At 39.0% G+C, this 17,479-nt stretch overlaps 1 protein-coding gene across 1 annotated transcript; it reads right to left on the bottom strand.

Annotated features, from left to right (window-relative positions):
* Positions 1–225: 225 nt before the first annotated feature.
* AMTN (amelotin) lies at positions 226–10,996 on the bottom strand. The gene is made up of 8 exons (XM_040967126.1): positions 10,943–10,996; positions 8,592–8,687; positions 7,679–7,726; positions 6,894–7,043; positions 6,104–6,139; positions 3,815–3,841; positions 1,024–1,270; positions 226–236 (listed from the first exon to the last, which is right to left on the bottom strand). The coding sequence occupies exons 1-8, from the start codon at positions 10,994–10,996 to the stop codon at positions 226–228; spliced, it is 669 nt and encodes a 222-aa protein (XP_040823060.1).
* Between the last annotated feature and the right edge of the window lie 6,483 nt (positions 10,997–17,479).

Here is a 17,479-nt window from a genome sequence, read left to right as displayed (position 1 = left end):
TCACACACTGCTACATTTCAAAGATAGATCAACTATTTATTTACTCTTTTTCAGAAGTCAGTGTTCTCCAGGTCAAATATACTTTCTGAAATTCCCAGAAAAAAATTCAGGTATGCTAAGGATGAATTTCTTCTGAAATTCTCCACTGTGGTTCAATCTATTCGATAACATGGTCAATCAAAGCAATTCCCTTGAAGCTGTTTGGCTGAACAGATTTGGAAGAGCTTACTGAATTCCTGGAAGAAAGCAAAAATACTTTTTAAATGTCAGTAAAAGCATGTTCCTTGAGAGTAAAATTTTTGGAAATAAGAATGGAAATATGAAATCTTTTCTCTGCTACTTAAGGCTATTTGTCGTATTCACCCGTGAAAGCACATCCTTTGCTTGCTGGAGGAGCTTAGCTTTGCAAAATAGTTTCTTAAGTCCCACTTCCTCATATAGCTTTGTCTATGATGCTGGCTCCAGGCTGTTACTTGTGACTGCTTGCAATACTGTTGCAGGAAATTCTGAGGCTTTTTATGGTCAGTGAGTAGGAAGCAGGCTGTAATGAACTGAAGTGTCTGTTTTGCACTTGTCTGTGTGTATGTCTGAGTGTACCATCTAAATGTGCTGGGGATAGATGTGTGTGTGTGTGTGTGTGTGTGTGTGTGTGTGTATGAGAGAGAGAGAGAAAGACAGAAAGAGAGAGAGAGAGAGAGAGAAAACTGCCCACATGTGCTGGGAAGAGACAGAAAAGACAGAGAAGAGAGGAGCTTGGTCTGCTCCCTTATGTTCCCAGCTCTCACCTAAGATGGAAAGTGTGTTATGCCAGGAATTAAATGTCTTCTTCCAAGGATAATCCCATAGGATTGGTGGTCCAGTAAAAGCATTCCCCCACAGGGCTGGGATAAGCTGTGAGTGAGTAAAGAAGTGCCCTGAATTTATTGAGGTCTGCACATCTGGAAGCAAGACAAAGAACGCTTCTCTCTCATTAGACAGATGTTGGGCATGGCTGAGGGAATTTTCCCTGCTGGGAAAACTTACCTTTTGGTGATTCTGTGGTGGTTTCCTCAGTCGGGGATGTACCCCTCTGGATGCCCACAGGGCTGGTCACTCCAAGGTCATCATCCACTGGAGTGGAAAACTGGCCCTCCTGGGCTTCTCGGGTAGCAGGACTGACTGCTGCTTGTCCTGTAGGAAGGACTTCATCCTGGACATCGTCATTAGCCCCCGCCTTCCCGGTGAACATGGGATGAAGGAGGAGGCCGGTGAAGATCTGCGGGGCCGCAGGCTGGAATGATGGGAAGGACACAGTTTGCACAGAGAACACATTTTAAGTCAGTCATGAACCTTCTTTTTGGTTGAGGGCAGCAAGTTTGGATAGGAACAACAGAACGGAGGGTGGAAATCTGAGGAAGCAGCAAAGGCCAGGTGTTCTTCAGAGAAAATCCCTCCCTTGCTGAGCTAAGCCCCAAGTGGGCTCTTTATCGTGATCGTAGCGGTACTGCATTGCCTTCAGAAAGGAAAATCACAGTCATGCCAGTCACAGAAAAAGGGTCAGGTGAATCTGGAGGTAATATTAAGACAGAAAACCCAGATAATTGTGAAGGACTGTATCTTGGTTATTGACTTAAAAAAACCCTTTTAACCATAAAATAGAAAAAAAAGTAGTCTAGGAATCTAAAAATTAATATGACATTTTGATTCAGTTGTATTAACTAATCCTTATTCTCAAAAGTCACTTAAGGAGCTCTTCTCTGTGCAGGTGCCGCATCAGTAGGAGTTCCCTGATTGAGCAGAGCTGGGTAGGACCCAGCAATCACCTTTTAAACCCTCTCAAAGTCATACTGATTTGGTGGGGCAGGAGTAAAGTTTGGAAAACACTGCTTAAATTTTCTCTGAATCTTATTTATGTTTCATTCATTTTCATTTTCATTGAAAGGCATGGAGAGACAGCGAGAGAGAGAGAGAGAGAGAGAGAGAGAGAGAGAGATAAAGATTGTATCAATTACTGCTCAAATGTCCAAAACAGCCAGGGCTGGGCTAGGCTGAAACCAGGAAACTATTGAATCTCACTTATGGGTGACAGTGGCGAAATACGTGAGCCATCATTGCTATCTCTCATGGAGTGCATTAGCAGGAAGTTGGAGGAGGAAGTGAAGCTGACTCAAAGCAGGAGCTAAAATATGGAATGTGGACATTTCAAATCATGTTGTGCCACATGCCCTTCCCCGGGAAGCACAATTTTAGATTCGAGAGAGATTTAATTAGAATTAGGCATATGCTAGATGAGAGACAGGAGTATAGATATTTTAAAAACTCAAGGTTGTCATGGGTATTCTTTTGAGATTTAAAACAGGTCTGCCAAAACCACTATTACAAAATGAAATGAGAGCAGCCATTTGGCCTGGTAGTTAAGACACCAGGTTAGAGTCCCGCCTTCTCTGGGATCGCTGCTGGGCTTAGGCTCCTGACTCCAGCTTCCTGCTTCCTTCTTCCTGGGAGGCAGTAGTGACGGCTCAAGGCTTGCGTCCCTGCCCTCCATGTGGAGACCTGGGTTGGTTTTCTTGCTCCTGATTTCAGCTGGCTCATTGTCAGCTGTGGGGGCATTTGGGGTGTGTGGGAGTGCTTCTCGCTGCTTCTCAGGAAAGAAGAAAAAAAGGCTATAAGCAGACAATAAGGAAGCAGAGCAGATTCCATACAATAAGGATAAGTATTATTTCACAAAAATTCATGTGCATGCACGTATATATGTTAGGCTACTCATGCTACTGTGCATTGAATGATTGTAAACTATTATGGTAGTAGAAAAATGGCTTTGCACCTATTTTTTTTTTTTTTTTGTCTTAGAGGTCTAAATTACTTCAGCTGTGAGAGTCTCTGCTTGTCTACCTGACACGCTTGTCGTAGTCTCCTGACTTCAGTTTGATGAGGGTTAAGGGAGCGTACATGTGATCTGTCGAAGTGCCCGTTACATAGAAGGACCTGAGTAAATGCAGATGTTCCCTTGCCAGTATTGCAAAATTATACTAACCTCATTACATGACTACTTTTTAGGTACAAAAATATGAGGGTATTTCAAAAACTTTATGAAAAATTTGAAATAAAAGCTAAGTGTATTCTGGCTCAAACTTTTTGAGACTCGTTTTTTGTAATAACCTGCATTTTCCGTAAAACTTTTGAGGAGTTCTTGAAGCACAGTTGTTATTTCCTAACAGGAAAACTGTTCACACGTTGTGTTCCCAGAGAGTGCTTCAAGTCTTTCTCCCATCGTCTTGTTTAGGGATCATCCTAATTCAGATTAGACTATCGAGACGTGGCTTAAGCAGAATGGAATGCCTCCTAAGGGCACTGTAGACTTTGAGTCCAGCTCTGTGATTATTCATGCACATAGCAAAGAGTTTATTTTCCTACGTCTAATCCTTGGGAAAAAGTATTTTCTTATAAAAATTAAAAATCCAAGTCAAGAAAAGCACTTAAATAAAAGTCAATATTTATGTTATTCTAAGCACCATTTTAAAAATGAATATATAAAGATATTTTTAAAATCAATATATTTTAAAAATTGATATATAAAGATGTTCTTTAGTTTTTTGAATAGAACTGAATCAGGTGGCCATCTATGGAAAACCAAAGATAAGTCAAATTAGTGGAAAAATGGCTGGATAAGGATGGCAAAGTCTTCAGTTAGAGAAAAGATCATCTATGACATGGACCTACAAAAACGACCAGTTTTCTGCAGTGTACACCAGACTAAGGGATTGTGATCAAGAGACTGTGAAAACAGAGAGGTACAAATGAAAAGAAATTGAAATATCAGTGATTAAATTTTTACCAATTCCTCTGAACTTAGAACAGCACCCTAAAAGCAAAAACAGAAACAAAAAATATAAGTATTAGGCAGGTTTTAATATATTTGATACTAGATATGTATAACACAACTTAAAATATTTTAAAGATTATAAATGGTGATTTTTAAAAATTAAAGGCAGATATACAGAGAAGAGGAGAGACAGAAACTAAGATCTTCTGTCCAATGATTCACTCCCCAAGTGGACGCAATATCCAGTGCTGAGCAGATTTGAAGCCAGGAGCCTGGAGCTTCATCCAGGTCTCCCATGCATGTGCAGGAATCCAAGACTTTCGTCTGTCCTTAACTGCTTTCCCAGGCCACAAGCAGAGAGCTGGAAGGGAAGTGGGGCCACCGGGATTAGAACCAGTGCCCATATAGGATCCCAGTACATGAAAGGCGAGGACTTTAGTCACTAGGCTTCTGCACCGGGCCTTAAATGGTGATTTTGTATTTCGAATAATACGGTAAGCAGCTTTTGCAATTCATCACGAAATTGCTAGTATTCATTATCTGACTACTGTGAAATCATTTGCATTGTAAAATTTATGCATTTTCCCATTGTTAAGTGACAGATGTACAGTGGAGAACATGGAGAAGGCAGAAGACAGTAGTGGAAGAAAACAATCCCTCCATTCAGAGCTTGACATTGTCTTCCAGGTTTTTGCATACATTTCCTTTTTTCATAATAGCGTTACATAGTTTGTATGCTTTCTCTTCATTTAATAACCATTTGATATTGTTTTCAAATTTTAACAAATGCAGTCTTAGATGGCCACACAGTATTTGCTCATATGTTATATAGTTTACTTAACCCCTTTTGATAATTGTTTGACGAATAGCCAGTATTTTCCTCTTTAGTAAATAAATAAATTTATAATAAATAAATCTTAATGAATATGTGATATTAAAATCTTTGCTATTTTACAAAGTGTTTTCTTAAGATTAGGTCAGGAATTAAGAGATGATAATAGGTAGGGCTCAGCTCAGTAGCCTAGTGGCTAAAGTCCTCACCTTGCATGTGCTGGGATCTCATACGGGCACCAGTCAGTGTCCCAGCTGCTCCATTTCCCTTCCAGCTACCTGCTGCTGGCCTGGGAAAGCAGTAGAGAATGGCCCAAAGCTTTGAGGCTGGGGATCCTTGCGGGAGACCTGGAAGTAGCTCCTGGCTTCAGATTAACTCAGCTCTGGCCATTGCGACCACTTACAGGAGTGAACCAGCAGATGAAAGATCTTTTTGTCTTTCTTTTTTCTGTAAATCTGACTTTCCAATAAAAATAAAATAAATGTTTAAAAAAAGAAGAGACAATGGGTATTTTCAATCTGATTCTGCTCTTCGAAATAGTTGCTTGATGCTGATATTTATCTTGGCTCTTGCTAATTTTACCAGTGATCTCAAGAATTAACTTTTTAAAAAGTCAACAGAAAGAGAGCATACAAGCTGAGAAATCATTTGTAACATTTTTTAACTGCACAACACATACAGTTAAAAAATAACTTTGGATTAAAAACAAATCTCCGAGCCGAGACTCATTAGGAAGTCTTATTATCTTTCCTAGCAGCTTGGTTTAGGGATTGATCAGTGCTTCTTTTGTGAGTAACATTTACTAAAGGAACAACTATTACAGGATAGCTAGTAACTCCACCTGGAGTCAAATTGGAAACAAGAATAAATCTACAAAAGATGTTTCAAGGGCCCAGCATGATGGCTCAATTGGCTAATCCTCCACCTGTAAGTGCTGAGATCCCATCTGGACACTGGTCTTAGCCGTGGCTGATCCATTTCTCATCCAGCTCCCTCTTTATGCCCTGGAAAAGCACTGGAGGGTGGCCCAAAGCCTTGGTTCCCAGGACCTGCGTGGGAGTGAAGGAAGCTCCTGGCTTGGATAAGTTCAGATCCAGACATTGTTGCCATTTTGGGGAGTGTACCAGCAGATGGAGGATCTTTCTCTGTCTCTCCTTCTCTCTGCAAATTTGCCTTTCCATTAAAAATAAGTAAATCTTAAAAAACCTCCACCCCCCCAAAAGATGTTTCAAGTATTAAATGAAGTAACACAAATAAAATGTTTTAAAGAGTGCTCAATAATTAATACTTATTATCAGTGACCATTAAGCATCCAGTAAATTTAAAATTTGGCAGTTACCTGGATGAATCAAGTAAATACCGAAGCATTTCATATCAAGACAACTTAAGAACAAAAATATTACTACACTTGATCTTAGCCAAAAAGCCCAGAAGTGATAGAACAAAAATCTTACTAAAAATAACCTTACCTGAGCTCCAAGTTGTGCTACAATAATTGGTAGCATCTGAGAAAAAGGAAAAATTCAGTAAAGAAAACTATTCAGCATGCATTTAGTAGAAAAAAAATCAACATACAGACATTAAATATAATACAAACTTATTTTCTTTCAAAAATAGAAGTTTGGAAAGATGTATTCTAGAACCTTGACATCATTTGGTTCTTGGAAACAGGTTTCCAGATGATGTTTCTCTTTTATAATTAACATATAATACATACAGCAACAAATGCTTCCACAAAAATTGAATCACTATGTTCAAAATATGGTAATATGTTAGAAAGAAAAAGTTATTAACAAACTATTTACTGTTACCTTGAAAGTAAAAGTATTTGTGCAGGAGCTGCTAAGCTACTTAGTGGAGATTCAAGAAGTTAAAAATTTGGACCTTTTCCAATGTCAAGATTAAAATACTTTCAAAGAGTGTGTGTTACTTATAATAGTATTAGAAGATTTTTCCAGAGAGCAGTCCTTGGTACGAGTTGAAAAATAGAGTAACTAGAAAGTGCTTTGGAGACTTTGTAGAATGGTGGAGGGAGGGAGGACAAGATGTTAAACAGGGAACAAAAAAGGGCAAATTAGAATGGCTGAAGATAAACATTATCCACCTTTCACTTTTCATGGGGATGATCTTGCTCATCCAGGAATTCTTTAATAACAAACAAAATATACCACAAGGAAACCTAGTGCCTCTCCATTTTTGCTGTAGGTTTTCTGTAAGAGACAAAGCTCTCATTGTAAACTGAAGTTCGGCACAACTTACTTGGGTTTGCAGCTTTTGTTGACCCTCCAGTACTTCCATGGTCAGTGGGAGGGTCTGGGCCCCAGCTGCTGCTCCTGCAGCTGGATTTAGCTGCAGGGCAATGAAGAGGGTTTTCACTGTGGTTTCGTTTTTGTTTTTTTCAGTTTGCGCCTTCAGGAAATTAAAATGTGTTTACTGAATATAAAATATGCTCTAATGGAAAACTATAAATACACAGTATTTTATTACTATGCAGAGATGAGATTCAAAACCCCCTTAATTTGCTGGTATTCCTTTGTCATTTAATCCAGATTCTGAAAGTTAGATAATTTTATTATTGATTACCCTTTGGCTACACATTTCCTGGAGTTTTCTAGTGGCTTTTTTTTTTTTTAATGAAGGAATTAATTCTTCCCTAGTGAGTGCCATGGAAACAGAGAAGTTCAGAATAAAATATCTTGTTTGGAACATGAGTTTATATATATAAAGTATTTATATATATATGATACATACACACATATATAATGCATGCACACACACATATATACATATATATATAAATCTGACCAGTAGAAACAAGTCCAGTTTAACCAGAGAAGTAAGTTGTTTTTCTCCCCCAAATAGAACTCTAGAGGAGAGTGAATATTTTTCTTAATCAGTTTTTTCTTACTATAAAAACTTCAATGTTAAATAGCCTCAAAATATTTTTTTCTCTTTTAGCTTAGTTACAGTGAATGTGTGTAGCTTGACATTAAGCGATGTATTTATTTAACAGTGAATAGCAACATACATAAAAGAGTACTTACCAGTGTGAGCATTTGTGTCAACGGTATTAGACTTAGAGAAGAGAAGACCTGCAGGACATGGGATTGGATGAATGAGATAAGATGTGGTCTGCCCGTGGTGGATACCCATCAGTGATGTGCACTTCTGGTTAAGTGCATTTTCCATGATGGTAAAAGTGGTAAGACTCAAGGGACTCTCACTAACTAGCGTCGGCTCCTTCCGTAGCCGTGGAACAGACACCCTAAATTTATGGTAGCTATTGGTTTAAAATTCATGTGATTTACTTTTGTTTCCTATATGGTTATAAATATTTCACTAGCTACCTTTACACACCCAACTGCACACATATATTTATTTATTAGAGAGGGCCCCAATTACGTACACTCATGTTCCTTATGGAGGTGGATTGACTCTGAATTGAGTATACCATAATGTCCAAAGAGAACTTCAGCTCTGCAATTATCTGCTTATGTTGTTTCACAAAATCCAGATGTGGGTCAGACTACATTGTGGTGTAGCTGAGGATATGGCAAGGAAATAGCCACAAAGGTCAGGGAGTTTTCAACAGCATTTGCATATGCTTTCAAGAAGCAGGCTTTGCAGCAGCAGGCTCATTGTCACTCATTTTCACAGTTACCCTCCTGCTGCCATGTTGGCAGCAGCACATATGATAAATTATCATAGCTCAAGAGCATAGATAAGCAAGTTTGGTAGGCAGGCACAACTGTCACTTTTCAGAGTTTGCTAGGTTTAGTTCTTAAGCCAAATTATCATCCAGACAAAAGAGGAAAAAAAATGAGATGTTTACTTGCCCTATTAAAAATTTGCCAACATGTGCGTTTGGCTCTTATTTTCTCTTGAGTCACGAGACTATGAATCCTGAACACATTTTCTGTGCTGGCTTATGGAAGTTTCCTCTTGCAGGACTCTCACCTGACTTGGTTGCTGTTGGTTCAGTGGCGTTTCCTGATTCCGATCCTGCTTTGGAGGAGGAGGAGGAGGAACTCCCAAAGCGGGGTTTAACTGCTTCTGTGAAAACAAATATTTGATGAGTCTGGGATGTGTTTGAGGTTTTGTATCCATTGTGTCTTGCAAACATTTATCCATGATTTGAAAGGCTGTGTGTGTGTGTGTGTGTGTGTGTGTGTGTGTGTGTGTGTGTTTGTGAGCGCGAGAGAGATCCATTCATGTGCTTTAGGTTTTTCCTGGACTCACCTTCTTGAGCCATCCCATCCCCTGCATGTGTAGCCTCCTCATCTCACGTAACCCCACCACAGGCCTGCCTTTCCCCTCTTTGCCCTCTATGCCTTTTTATGTGGTGCTAACCACCTGCTCCCATGTGTGTGATTTATGGACTTAGGCTGTCTGCCACCGTGTTTGCATCAAGGAAATCAAAGATGTGCTCTAAGGAGATAATTCAGCCTGGCACGCAATAGGTGCTCAGCAAATATTTGTTCAAAGAATGAAATGTAGCTTTCATTGTTATATTGTTTCTTTTCTTGTCATAGTATTCTGTGTCTGGCACCTATTCCCAAACCTTGGATCGTTGGAAAACAATGGCTAGAGTGCGGCATGCATTTATATTCCATGAATCCTTTGTTTTCATTTGGTAGATATTACTTCTATTCCCAATAGAGGCTTCAGTGTCTCCCCACCACGCCTTCCCCAACTAACCATGTAGCTGCTGCTGCTGTCACTTTGTTGGCAATTAGCAGCCTGCATCAGCCTGTGTGTGTTTCCCAGTGCACCTTGCATGAGAATGCTGTTCCTAGGAAGTTGTATTGATCTTGAGTTTTTACAGATAATATGTAATTTAAATATGCTAGAGGGTCCATTTTGAAGAACCTTTTGGTAAATTTTGCACATCGAGGGATCCATTTACTTTGTAAAAATATTAAACATTTAAAAATTAAAGTTCACTTCATTTTTGTTTAGAATACTAAAATTTCTTGCAAGGTGGATACACACACACACACACACACACACATATATTTATAGAGAGATAAGAGTGAGAGAGAGACAAGAGGGAGTTTACTTATTTATCCCTTAATTCATCTTCCTGCAAGCTCCTCCTGTTCATTCCTTTCACAAGACTCACCACAGTTATTTACAGCTGAATGGTTCTTTAAATTTGATTTATTTAGTAGATATAGTCTTCATGAACATCCTGAGGGCCCATATCTATTGTTTCATTTTTTCTCCATTGAATCTGCCACACAGTTTTCAATAAATATTTGTTGACTGTGTAGCTGACTACACAAATGTCTAGAGAGCTTGAGGCTCAGTTAACTGTGGTTTCTTTCTCTGATGTTTCATAACTAATATTTCATAATTTAAATTTTAGACAAATGTAGATATAGAGTGACAGAGAGAGCATCTGGGAGGGAGGGAAAGAAGGAGGGTTACCTGTCCAAATTCCCCTGCATTCATAGTTGGGTCTGGGCCGAGCTGAAGCTAGAACCTGGGAACTTACTCCATGTCTCCCACATAAGCAATAGGGACGTAACTGTCTAACCATCGCCAGTTGCCTTCCATTAGCAGGAAGCTGGGATCATGAGTGGACCTGGGACTCAAATCCAGGTATTCCAATATGGCAGATTAGTTTAGATTAGAGTACTTAGTGTGACAATGTCCATTGCCAAACATCTTAAACAGTCACAGAGAAATTTTCTTGTGGAGCCAAACTACCCATCTCCAAGTCTATAAGACAGTGGAAGGTAGCTGTAGTGAAAACTGAAGTATTAGTATTCCCTTTTTCCAAAAGCCTGTTACATGACTACATTCTGTGATGAAGTGTTCCAGGTCAGAAATGTGGACTACTTTAGAGCATGTCTTTAATTTTACATGATTGGGTAATATTTGTAGAGATTATACAATCTGGCTATTCTGTGTTAGCAGTTAGAGAAATCAGAGATTATGATTTTTTAGTTATGAGCAGATAACTCATTGCCAAGGAAATTATTTTTGGAAAATAAAGTGAGAATCAAAGTAGGTATTATCTCAAACATTCCATTGTCTCCTGATTTCTACCCTTTTACTCTGCTAGAATAATTAAAATTCTATCATAGTAAAGCAGGCATATTCTAAAAGCACAGATACATTGAAATAGACACCAAACATTTATCGATTAATCAAATGTATCAATTTGTTTGGGAAATAAAAGCAGGAAACCAAGGGAAAAGGACAAAGAGCATAGCAATTTTGCCGGAGGCAGGAAGAGAGTTGAGTCTTTTGGAGACAGGGCTGAGGCTGGTTGGCATGTAAAGGAAACACATAGCACTTACTGGTAATGACTGTGTGGCTCCTAGAAGACAGAACAGCAGAATAGCAGCCTTCATGTTTCAAATTGCTGCCTGTAACAACAAAACAGTGTTACTCTTTCACTCTCTTTTTTCCTTTTGAGAGAGGATGATACTTAAACAAGTTGGCATTTTATTTGAAACAAGGTTCCTTAACCTTACCTTTGTGCTCACCAGGCAAGATATACAGGTGAAACAGTGCCTAAGTCCTGTTGGTTTCTCCAGGCTACTGGTGAAAAAAAAGTTAGCCTTTGGTGATTTTTGAGTTTGTGGAAAGAATTTAAACTCAGCTACAGGAGCTTGGCACCTAAGAGACCAATCAGAATTTAGCTGTCTCTGAAATCATTTGGTTTCTTGTTGTTTCCCAACACTTCATTAAATGAGTTATTAGCTGCAGACATATTACTCAATGTCTGCCATTTGAGTAGAGGGTATCTAAGTGGAGACATGCCTTATGTAATTTTTAAAAAGTGCAGACAATAAAAAAATTGGAATCTTTCTTACTTCCATTCTCCTTTCCAAACAATTTACTGATGTGCTTGTTGCATCATGTGAGCATGAATACATGAATCAAACACCAAAATATAGGGCTTTGGTGTACTTGAAAAATGACGACTGTTGAATTACCCCGTCCACTTAACAAATAATGGGCAACTCTATGTATCAGAATATGTAGATTTATTTCACCTATTTAATGGTTATTTTATGCATGTCCCATTTGAGGAGCACTAAATTTATTCACATTTTATTTGCAGTTATAAAAGTGCTAAAATTAGTACTTTCATAAAACATTTACACCAGTGTGGAAATATTTCTGTGTTATTCCTAGAAATTAGACCTTAAATCTCAAAAATAAGATCAATAACTTCCAGCCTTCTGGAATAGTTTTATTTTAAATGGGGGAAAATCACTAAACTAAAGCAAGAGCAAGGATTCTTCCATACACAGAAAACAAACTAAGCAGTATCCATCAATTTGAGATTGGTTTCCAGAGCCAGGCTTCATCTGGAGGTTTTCAGCTAGGCCAAAGAGAGAGGAGAGGGGTTATGTTAAACAATGTCTGAGGCCAAATGGGTGACAGGTCTATGTCACGCTGTTATTTCACATGAAAAGCCATTCAAGATTTATCTCCTTTAGAACAATATCATACAGAGTATTAGCTAAGGGGGACTGAAGGGATGAGTTGTTTTTTCAAAACTTTTCTTCAAATGTTCACTTAGTTTACAAAATTAAATTTTGTTACTTTGAAATATTTTATGGACAAAGGAAACATAAAGGTTAGTAAGTAGCATGTGGTAATACTAGGAGCATGCCTAGGTGTGAGAGCCAGTGCTGTTAGTGTTGGGTTGAGACAAGGACAGGGAAGTCTTTCTTCTGCTGGTTTCCGATGAATAAAAAAGTCACTGTGGCATCACTGACCACAGACAAGATATGGACTGAATCTGATTGTCAATTGATAATTGCATAGATAAAGGAATGTGATATGTATCCATAGAGCAATATTTTGCCTGTAAAAATAAAGGAATCTGGGCCCGGCGCGGTGGCGCAAGTGGTTAAAGGTCCTCGCCTTGCACGCCCGGGATCCCATATGGGCGCCGGTTCTAATCCCGGCAGCCCCGCTTCCCATCCAGCTCCCTGCCTGTGGCCTGGGAAAACAGTCGAGGACGGCCCAAAGCTTTGGGAACCTGCACCCGCGTGGGAGACCCGGAAGAGGCTCCTGGCTTCGGATTGGCATAGTATCGGCCCGTTGCGCTCACTTGGGGAGTGAATCATCGGACGGAAGATCTTCCTCTCTGTCTCTCCTCTCTGTATATCCGCCTTTCCAATGAAAAAATAATAAAAAATAAATCTTAAAAAAAAAAAAAGGAATCTAATGGGAATTATTTGCAGTAACATGGATAGGACGGAAGGACACTATGGTATGTGAAATAAACCACAACAGGAGGATGAAAATCTCATCTTCTCATGTTACATGTGGAAGCTAAGAAGCAGAAACTAGCATAGTGGTCACCAGAGGCTGTGGAGGTGATGGCAAAAGAAGGAGAGATAGAGAGGAAAGCTAATAGAGGCAGAGACGTGGTTGGATAGCAACAATAACTTGTAACGATATGTGGCACAGTAGGGTAACTATGCTTGACAGCAATGAACTGTATATTTCAAAAGAGCTAGGAGAGAAGAATTCAATGTTCCCAATACAAGGAATGATAAGCTTTTTAGGCGATGGGTATACCAGTTACTCGGATGGATAGGAAAGAATGCTGCTATGTGTCCTGTCACTGCAATTGACATGGTATGAGGGTTGCAGTGGAAGATAGGATTTGAAGGAAACCTGATTTTAATCACCTCTAACACTTTTTCATTTTTGTCACTCATTTATATATTCAATAAATGTTAAAGGTGCATATATGCAAATATTTATACAGCTATCACTGTATATGGATTTTTAAAAAATATATATCTTCTCTCTCTTTTTAAAAAAATATTTACTTATTTTTGTTGGAAAAGCAGATATACAGAGAGGAGAGCCAGAGAGAAATATCCATCTTCTGGTTCATTCCCCAAATAGCCTCCACGGCCAGAGCTGAGCTGATCTGAAGCTGGCAGCCAGGAGCTTCACCTGAGTCTCCCATGTAGATGCAGGGTCCCCAGGCCATCTCTGAGTTCCAGGTTACAAGCAGGTAGCTGGATGGGAAGCAGGGCAACTGGGATACGAACCAGTGCCCACATGGGATACTGGTGCTTGGAGGTGAAGGATTAGCTGGTACTGGGTCCTGTATATGGCTTTCAAAAAAATTCATTTATTAATTTGAGAGATGGAGATCCAGAGAGAGAAACAGATGTTTTATGTGCTGGTTCACTCCTCATATGGCCATGAAAGCCTAAGCTGACAGCCAAGAACTCCATCTGGGTCTCCCACGTGGGTATGGGAGCCCAAGCATTCGGGGCATCTCCCTCTGCTTTCTCATGTGCATTCGCAGAAACTGGTTTAAAAGCAGAATAGTTGTGCTGTGATCCTGGTGACAGGGCTTCTTTAGTATTTTTGGTTTCTTTTGACATAGATGGAGAAAGCCTGAGTCTTGAATTTGTGAGAAGTCTCTGTCTTTAATGTTGCAAAGCACAAGGTGTTCACTCACAATAAATGGCAGCGTTACAGACTATGGGGAGTTAGGACAAAATTGGGTGGAAGGAGGACTTTAGGAAAGAGATTGAGTCTAGATTTGAGACTGGGTAATAAATATGGTGAATGAGTCAGAGAATAGCTTGGTAAAGGCAGTGACACAGAGAGGAGCAAGTGACTGTAAGTGCTGAGTGCAATGGAAGGCAAGCAATTTCACCCAAAACTCCTTGAGAATTCACTAATTCATTTTTTCTTCAGCCATTTCATTTTTCCAACCTGTAACTTAGCATATATTCGCTCTGGGTTCGCTGGTGTTGTTTCATGGGTAAAATAATGAGTGGAAGAGAAGAAAATATGGCCTTCTTGGAGCTTACATTTGGTGGTGGTGGGGGGGAGCATTAAATATTCAAGCAAAGCTCAGGGAAAGGACATGGTCCATGGCACTAGAGATTCCATCTTTCACACAATTATATTCAATAAATGTGCAGAATGAGGGGCTTTTAAATTTTTTTCCTTTCTGGTGGATATAGAATTGACTTCTTCTGCTATTTCTCCTGTTTAGGCCAGGGGGATTATGTTCTAGGAGCAGCTGGAGCTTGGTGCTAGTGAATAGCTCATTTATGTTGAATCATTGTTTGTGACTGTCTGGAGTGTCAAGTGATTCAAGAACCTCACAGGGCATAGATTGCCGGTTGCAGACATGTCTCCAACCCCAGGCTGTAATGGAATCTGCCCCAGCCAGGAAATTGAGCAGTCATTGGAATCAGACCAAAATAAGTCAAGAGAAATTAGAAAGGCTAAGTAATTTCTTAGGTAAGAAGTTTTAGGCAGGAAAGCAAGTAATTTGCAATAATGTAATTATAGAGTTGGATGTCAAGAAACATGTACTATAAAAGGAAACAAATGAAATATTCTTGAACAAGGAGACATCAGTGGAAAACAGTAGGATAATTTATGTTTTGGAGATTACTTAGGGGATCAGGATTCAGTAAAGTGTTTTATAAATTATAGGTGGCATCTTTTAGCTCTAGATGTCTTAGCATGCCTTTATATTTTGTACTGTTTTAGTTTTTAAATTTCTATGGGTTATGAACCCTTTTTGAAAACCCACTTGAATCTGTATATCATCTCCTTAGAAAATGCACATATCCCCAAGAATATGCTGTATATTTCAGCCTCTGAACAGCTGGGATCATATCAGTATAGCCTTAGATGAACTTGCGTGGAGGGAGATGTTTCTGGATACAGTTTGGGTGCTACAGCTCTTTGGATCTTTCTTATAGAGGTGGCCATGGTTGAACACATTTTTTAGATAAGAGAGTCTTTTTTCAGGTTAGCTTACTTTATGCGAGCTTGCTTGGAGCCCAATCCTGTTTGAACAAGCACTTTTGGTTGAACTTTAAACGAGTGAATTCCTTTTGAGAACTCGATTTCATAAGCATCTGTATTGCAGTGGATCTTAAAATGTCAGCTGTTTCAGGATGAGTTTTGGATGGGACAGTTATTTATGTGAACCCCTCAAAATGGCCTTTTACTTGAAACGTTTATGATCTTCAACAAGTTCATAGAAAATGCTTGGTCCCTGGATATTTGTTAGTTTGGTTGTATTTCTCATTGAAATGTGTTATGTTGTACAGATGGCAAGAAGTTTTTTTTTTTAATATTTATTTCATTTTATGACACAGTTTCATAGGCTCTGGGATTCCCCCTCCCCCTCCCCAAATCCTCTTCCCATGTTGGATTCCTCTATATTATTACAGTAGCACAGTTCATAACCAGTCATGATTCCTTCATTGCGGGTATGGACCATGCAGAGAGTCCAACATCTTATTGTCCAGATAGTTTCAACATTTTCATTGGGAGACCATTCCTGGTGGAATATTATCCCCTCCAGTGAAAAGTCACTATACAACTTCAACATCAAATTACAACATCATGAAGTTAATTGACATAGTATTGAGTGACCAATATGTTAGAAAATGCAAGTTCTTAACCACATCCTGTGACTACTTCATTGACATTTTAATTTTAGTTTATGCACAACCGGCTGCTATACATCTAAAAATGGCTGTAGGGAACTATTCAGCTGTCTTGTGTCTATTTTCATTTTTATATTAGCAGCTAATAGTATTCTACTGAACTTAATGAAGTCCAAACAGGCTTATAACTCAACATGCCATTTGTTAATAATTGAGGCACAGAATAGTTTTAGGAGGGGTGTGCCGATAAATCTTCAATACCTTAGTGAGGAGTAACTAATCTTTGTGTCCTACCTAGTAAGGTATATGGGAGTCCAAGCTGACTGTTTCCTGTCCGTTTTAAGCTTTCCTGATTGGTCTCTGTCTATCTGATCTAATTTTTTTGGGGGTGCTCTGGAGTGACCCTGATGGTCATTGCCAGAGAGGGTGAGGATCCAAAGTTGGAACTAAGTAAGGACCAGAGAAAGCTCCTCTCCTGCGTCCTGAAGGAAGTTTACTGTTCTTCTGTTTCTGAGAACCGGAGATACCAATATGATATTAAATTCTTCATTTTGTTAGCATGATGTATCGTATTTATTGATTTACATATGTTGAACCATCCTTGGTTGCCACGGATAAGTCTCATTTGGTCTGGGTGAATGATAGTTCTGATGTATTATTGCTGGATTGGACTAATTGACTTTGAGCAACATAATTACTTCACAAAAGGTGAAGTGTTCTCATTATTTCTCTCTCCAAAATCTTTTGGATCTGTGTGTTTGCGTCGAAGGCATTTGCTCTTGAGAAATCATGCCTAGCTATTTTCTCCATTTTAAAGCCATTGCTGGTTACTATGTTCTAATTTAGCAAGTCCACGTTCTTCTGTATTTATGCATGCTACTGTATATTAGTAACGGTAGCAAACTAACAGATTTCCTAAAGGACATACTTTTATGAAGACTTCAGTCACCTCTCAAACAAACCAAATGGAGGACCCACAATCTAAAGCAGAATCTGCATCTCAACAAGTTTGCCAGTAGAGGGTGCCTCTGTGCAGTCCACCTTAGAAGAAGTGTTATGGTGAAAGGTATTTCTGAAGTCTCAAACGTTTGTTTCCTTCTTGGAGGTCAGAGTTGGTCAGTGGTGACTGATGTACTTCATTGGGTCAGCATATATTTTCTGAGCTCTTATTGTGTTCTGAGATTTGTGCATCCACTGGCGTTCTTCTATTTTTAATCCTATTTGCTTGCTACTTTTTTTCTCTTTCCATCATAGACATAAATACACTCAACTGATTGAAGTTTTAGTCACAAAATATATATTTTTTCAAAACCCTTTAAAAAAATCTGTTTTGTTTCTAGCATATCCATTGCTCAATAAGATTTGTGGACGTTTTGCCTTTAGTGAAATTAACATTGGTATAATCACTAGGTTTGAGGTAAAAAG

The sequence above is a fragment of the Ochotona curzoniae genome, unplaced genomic scaffold (assembly GCF_017591425.1).
Source record: "Ochotona curzoniae isolate NIBS_2020 unplaced genomic scaffold, NIBS_Ocur_1.0 scaffold_4506, whole genome shotgun sequence".
NCBI lineage: Eukaryota > Metazoa > Chordata > Mammalia > Lagomorpha > Ochotonidae > Ochotona > Ochotona curzoniae.
Note: the sequence above shows the minus strand (reverse complement) of the source record. Positions and strands in the feature narration are given on the sequence as shown.

Bases quoted from the DNA above. Each gene is read 5' to 3' on its own strand.
- AMTN (XM_040967126.1), bottom strand. From the start codon at position 10,996: ATGAAGGCTGCTATTCTGCTGTTCTGTCTTCTAGGAGCCACACAGTCA. The intron at 7,044-7,678 runs GTAAGTACTCTT...AATTTCCTGAAG, and splicing joins TGACACAAATGCTCACACTG to GCGCAAACTGAAAAAAACAA. The intron at 1,271-3,814 runs GTAAAAATTTAA...CCATCATTCCAG, and splicing joins TTCTAAGTTCAGAGGAATTG to CCTGCGGCCCCGCAGATCTT.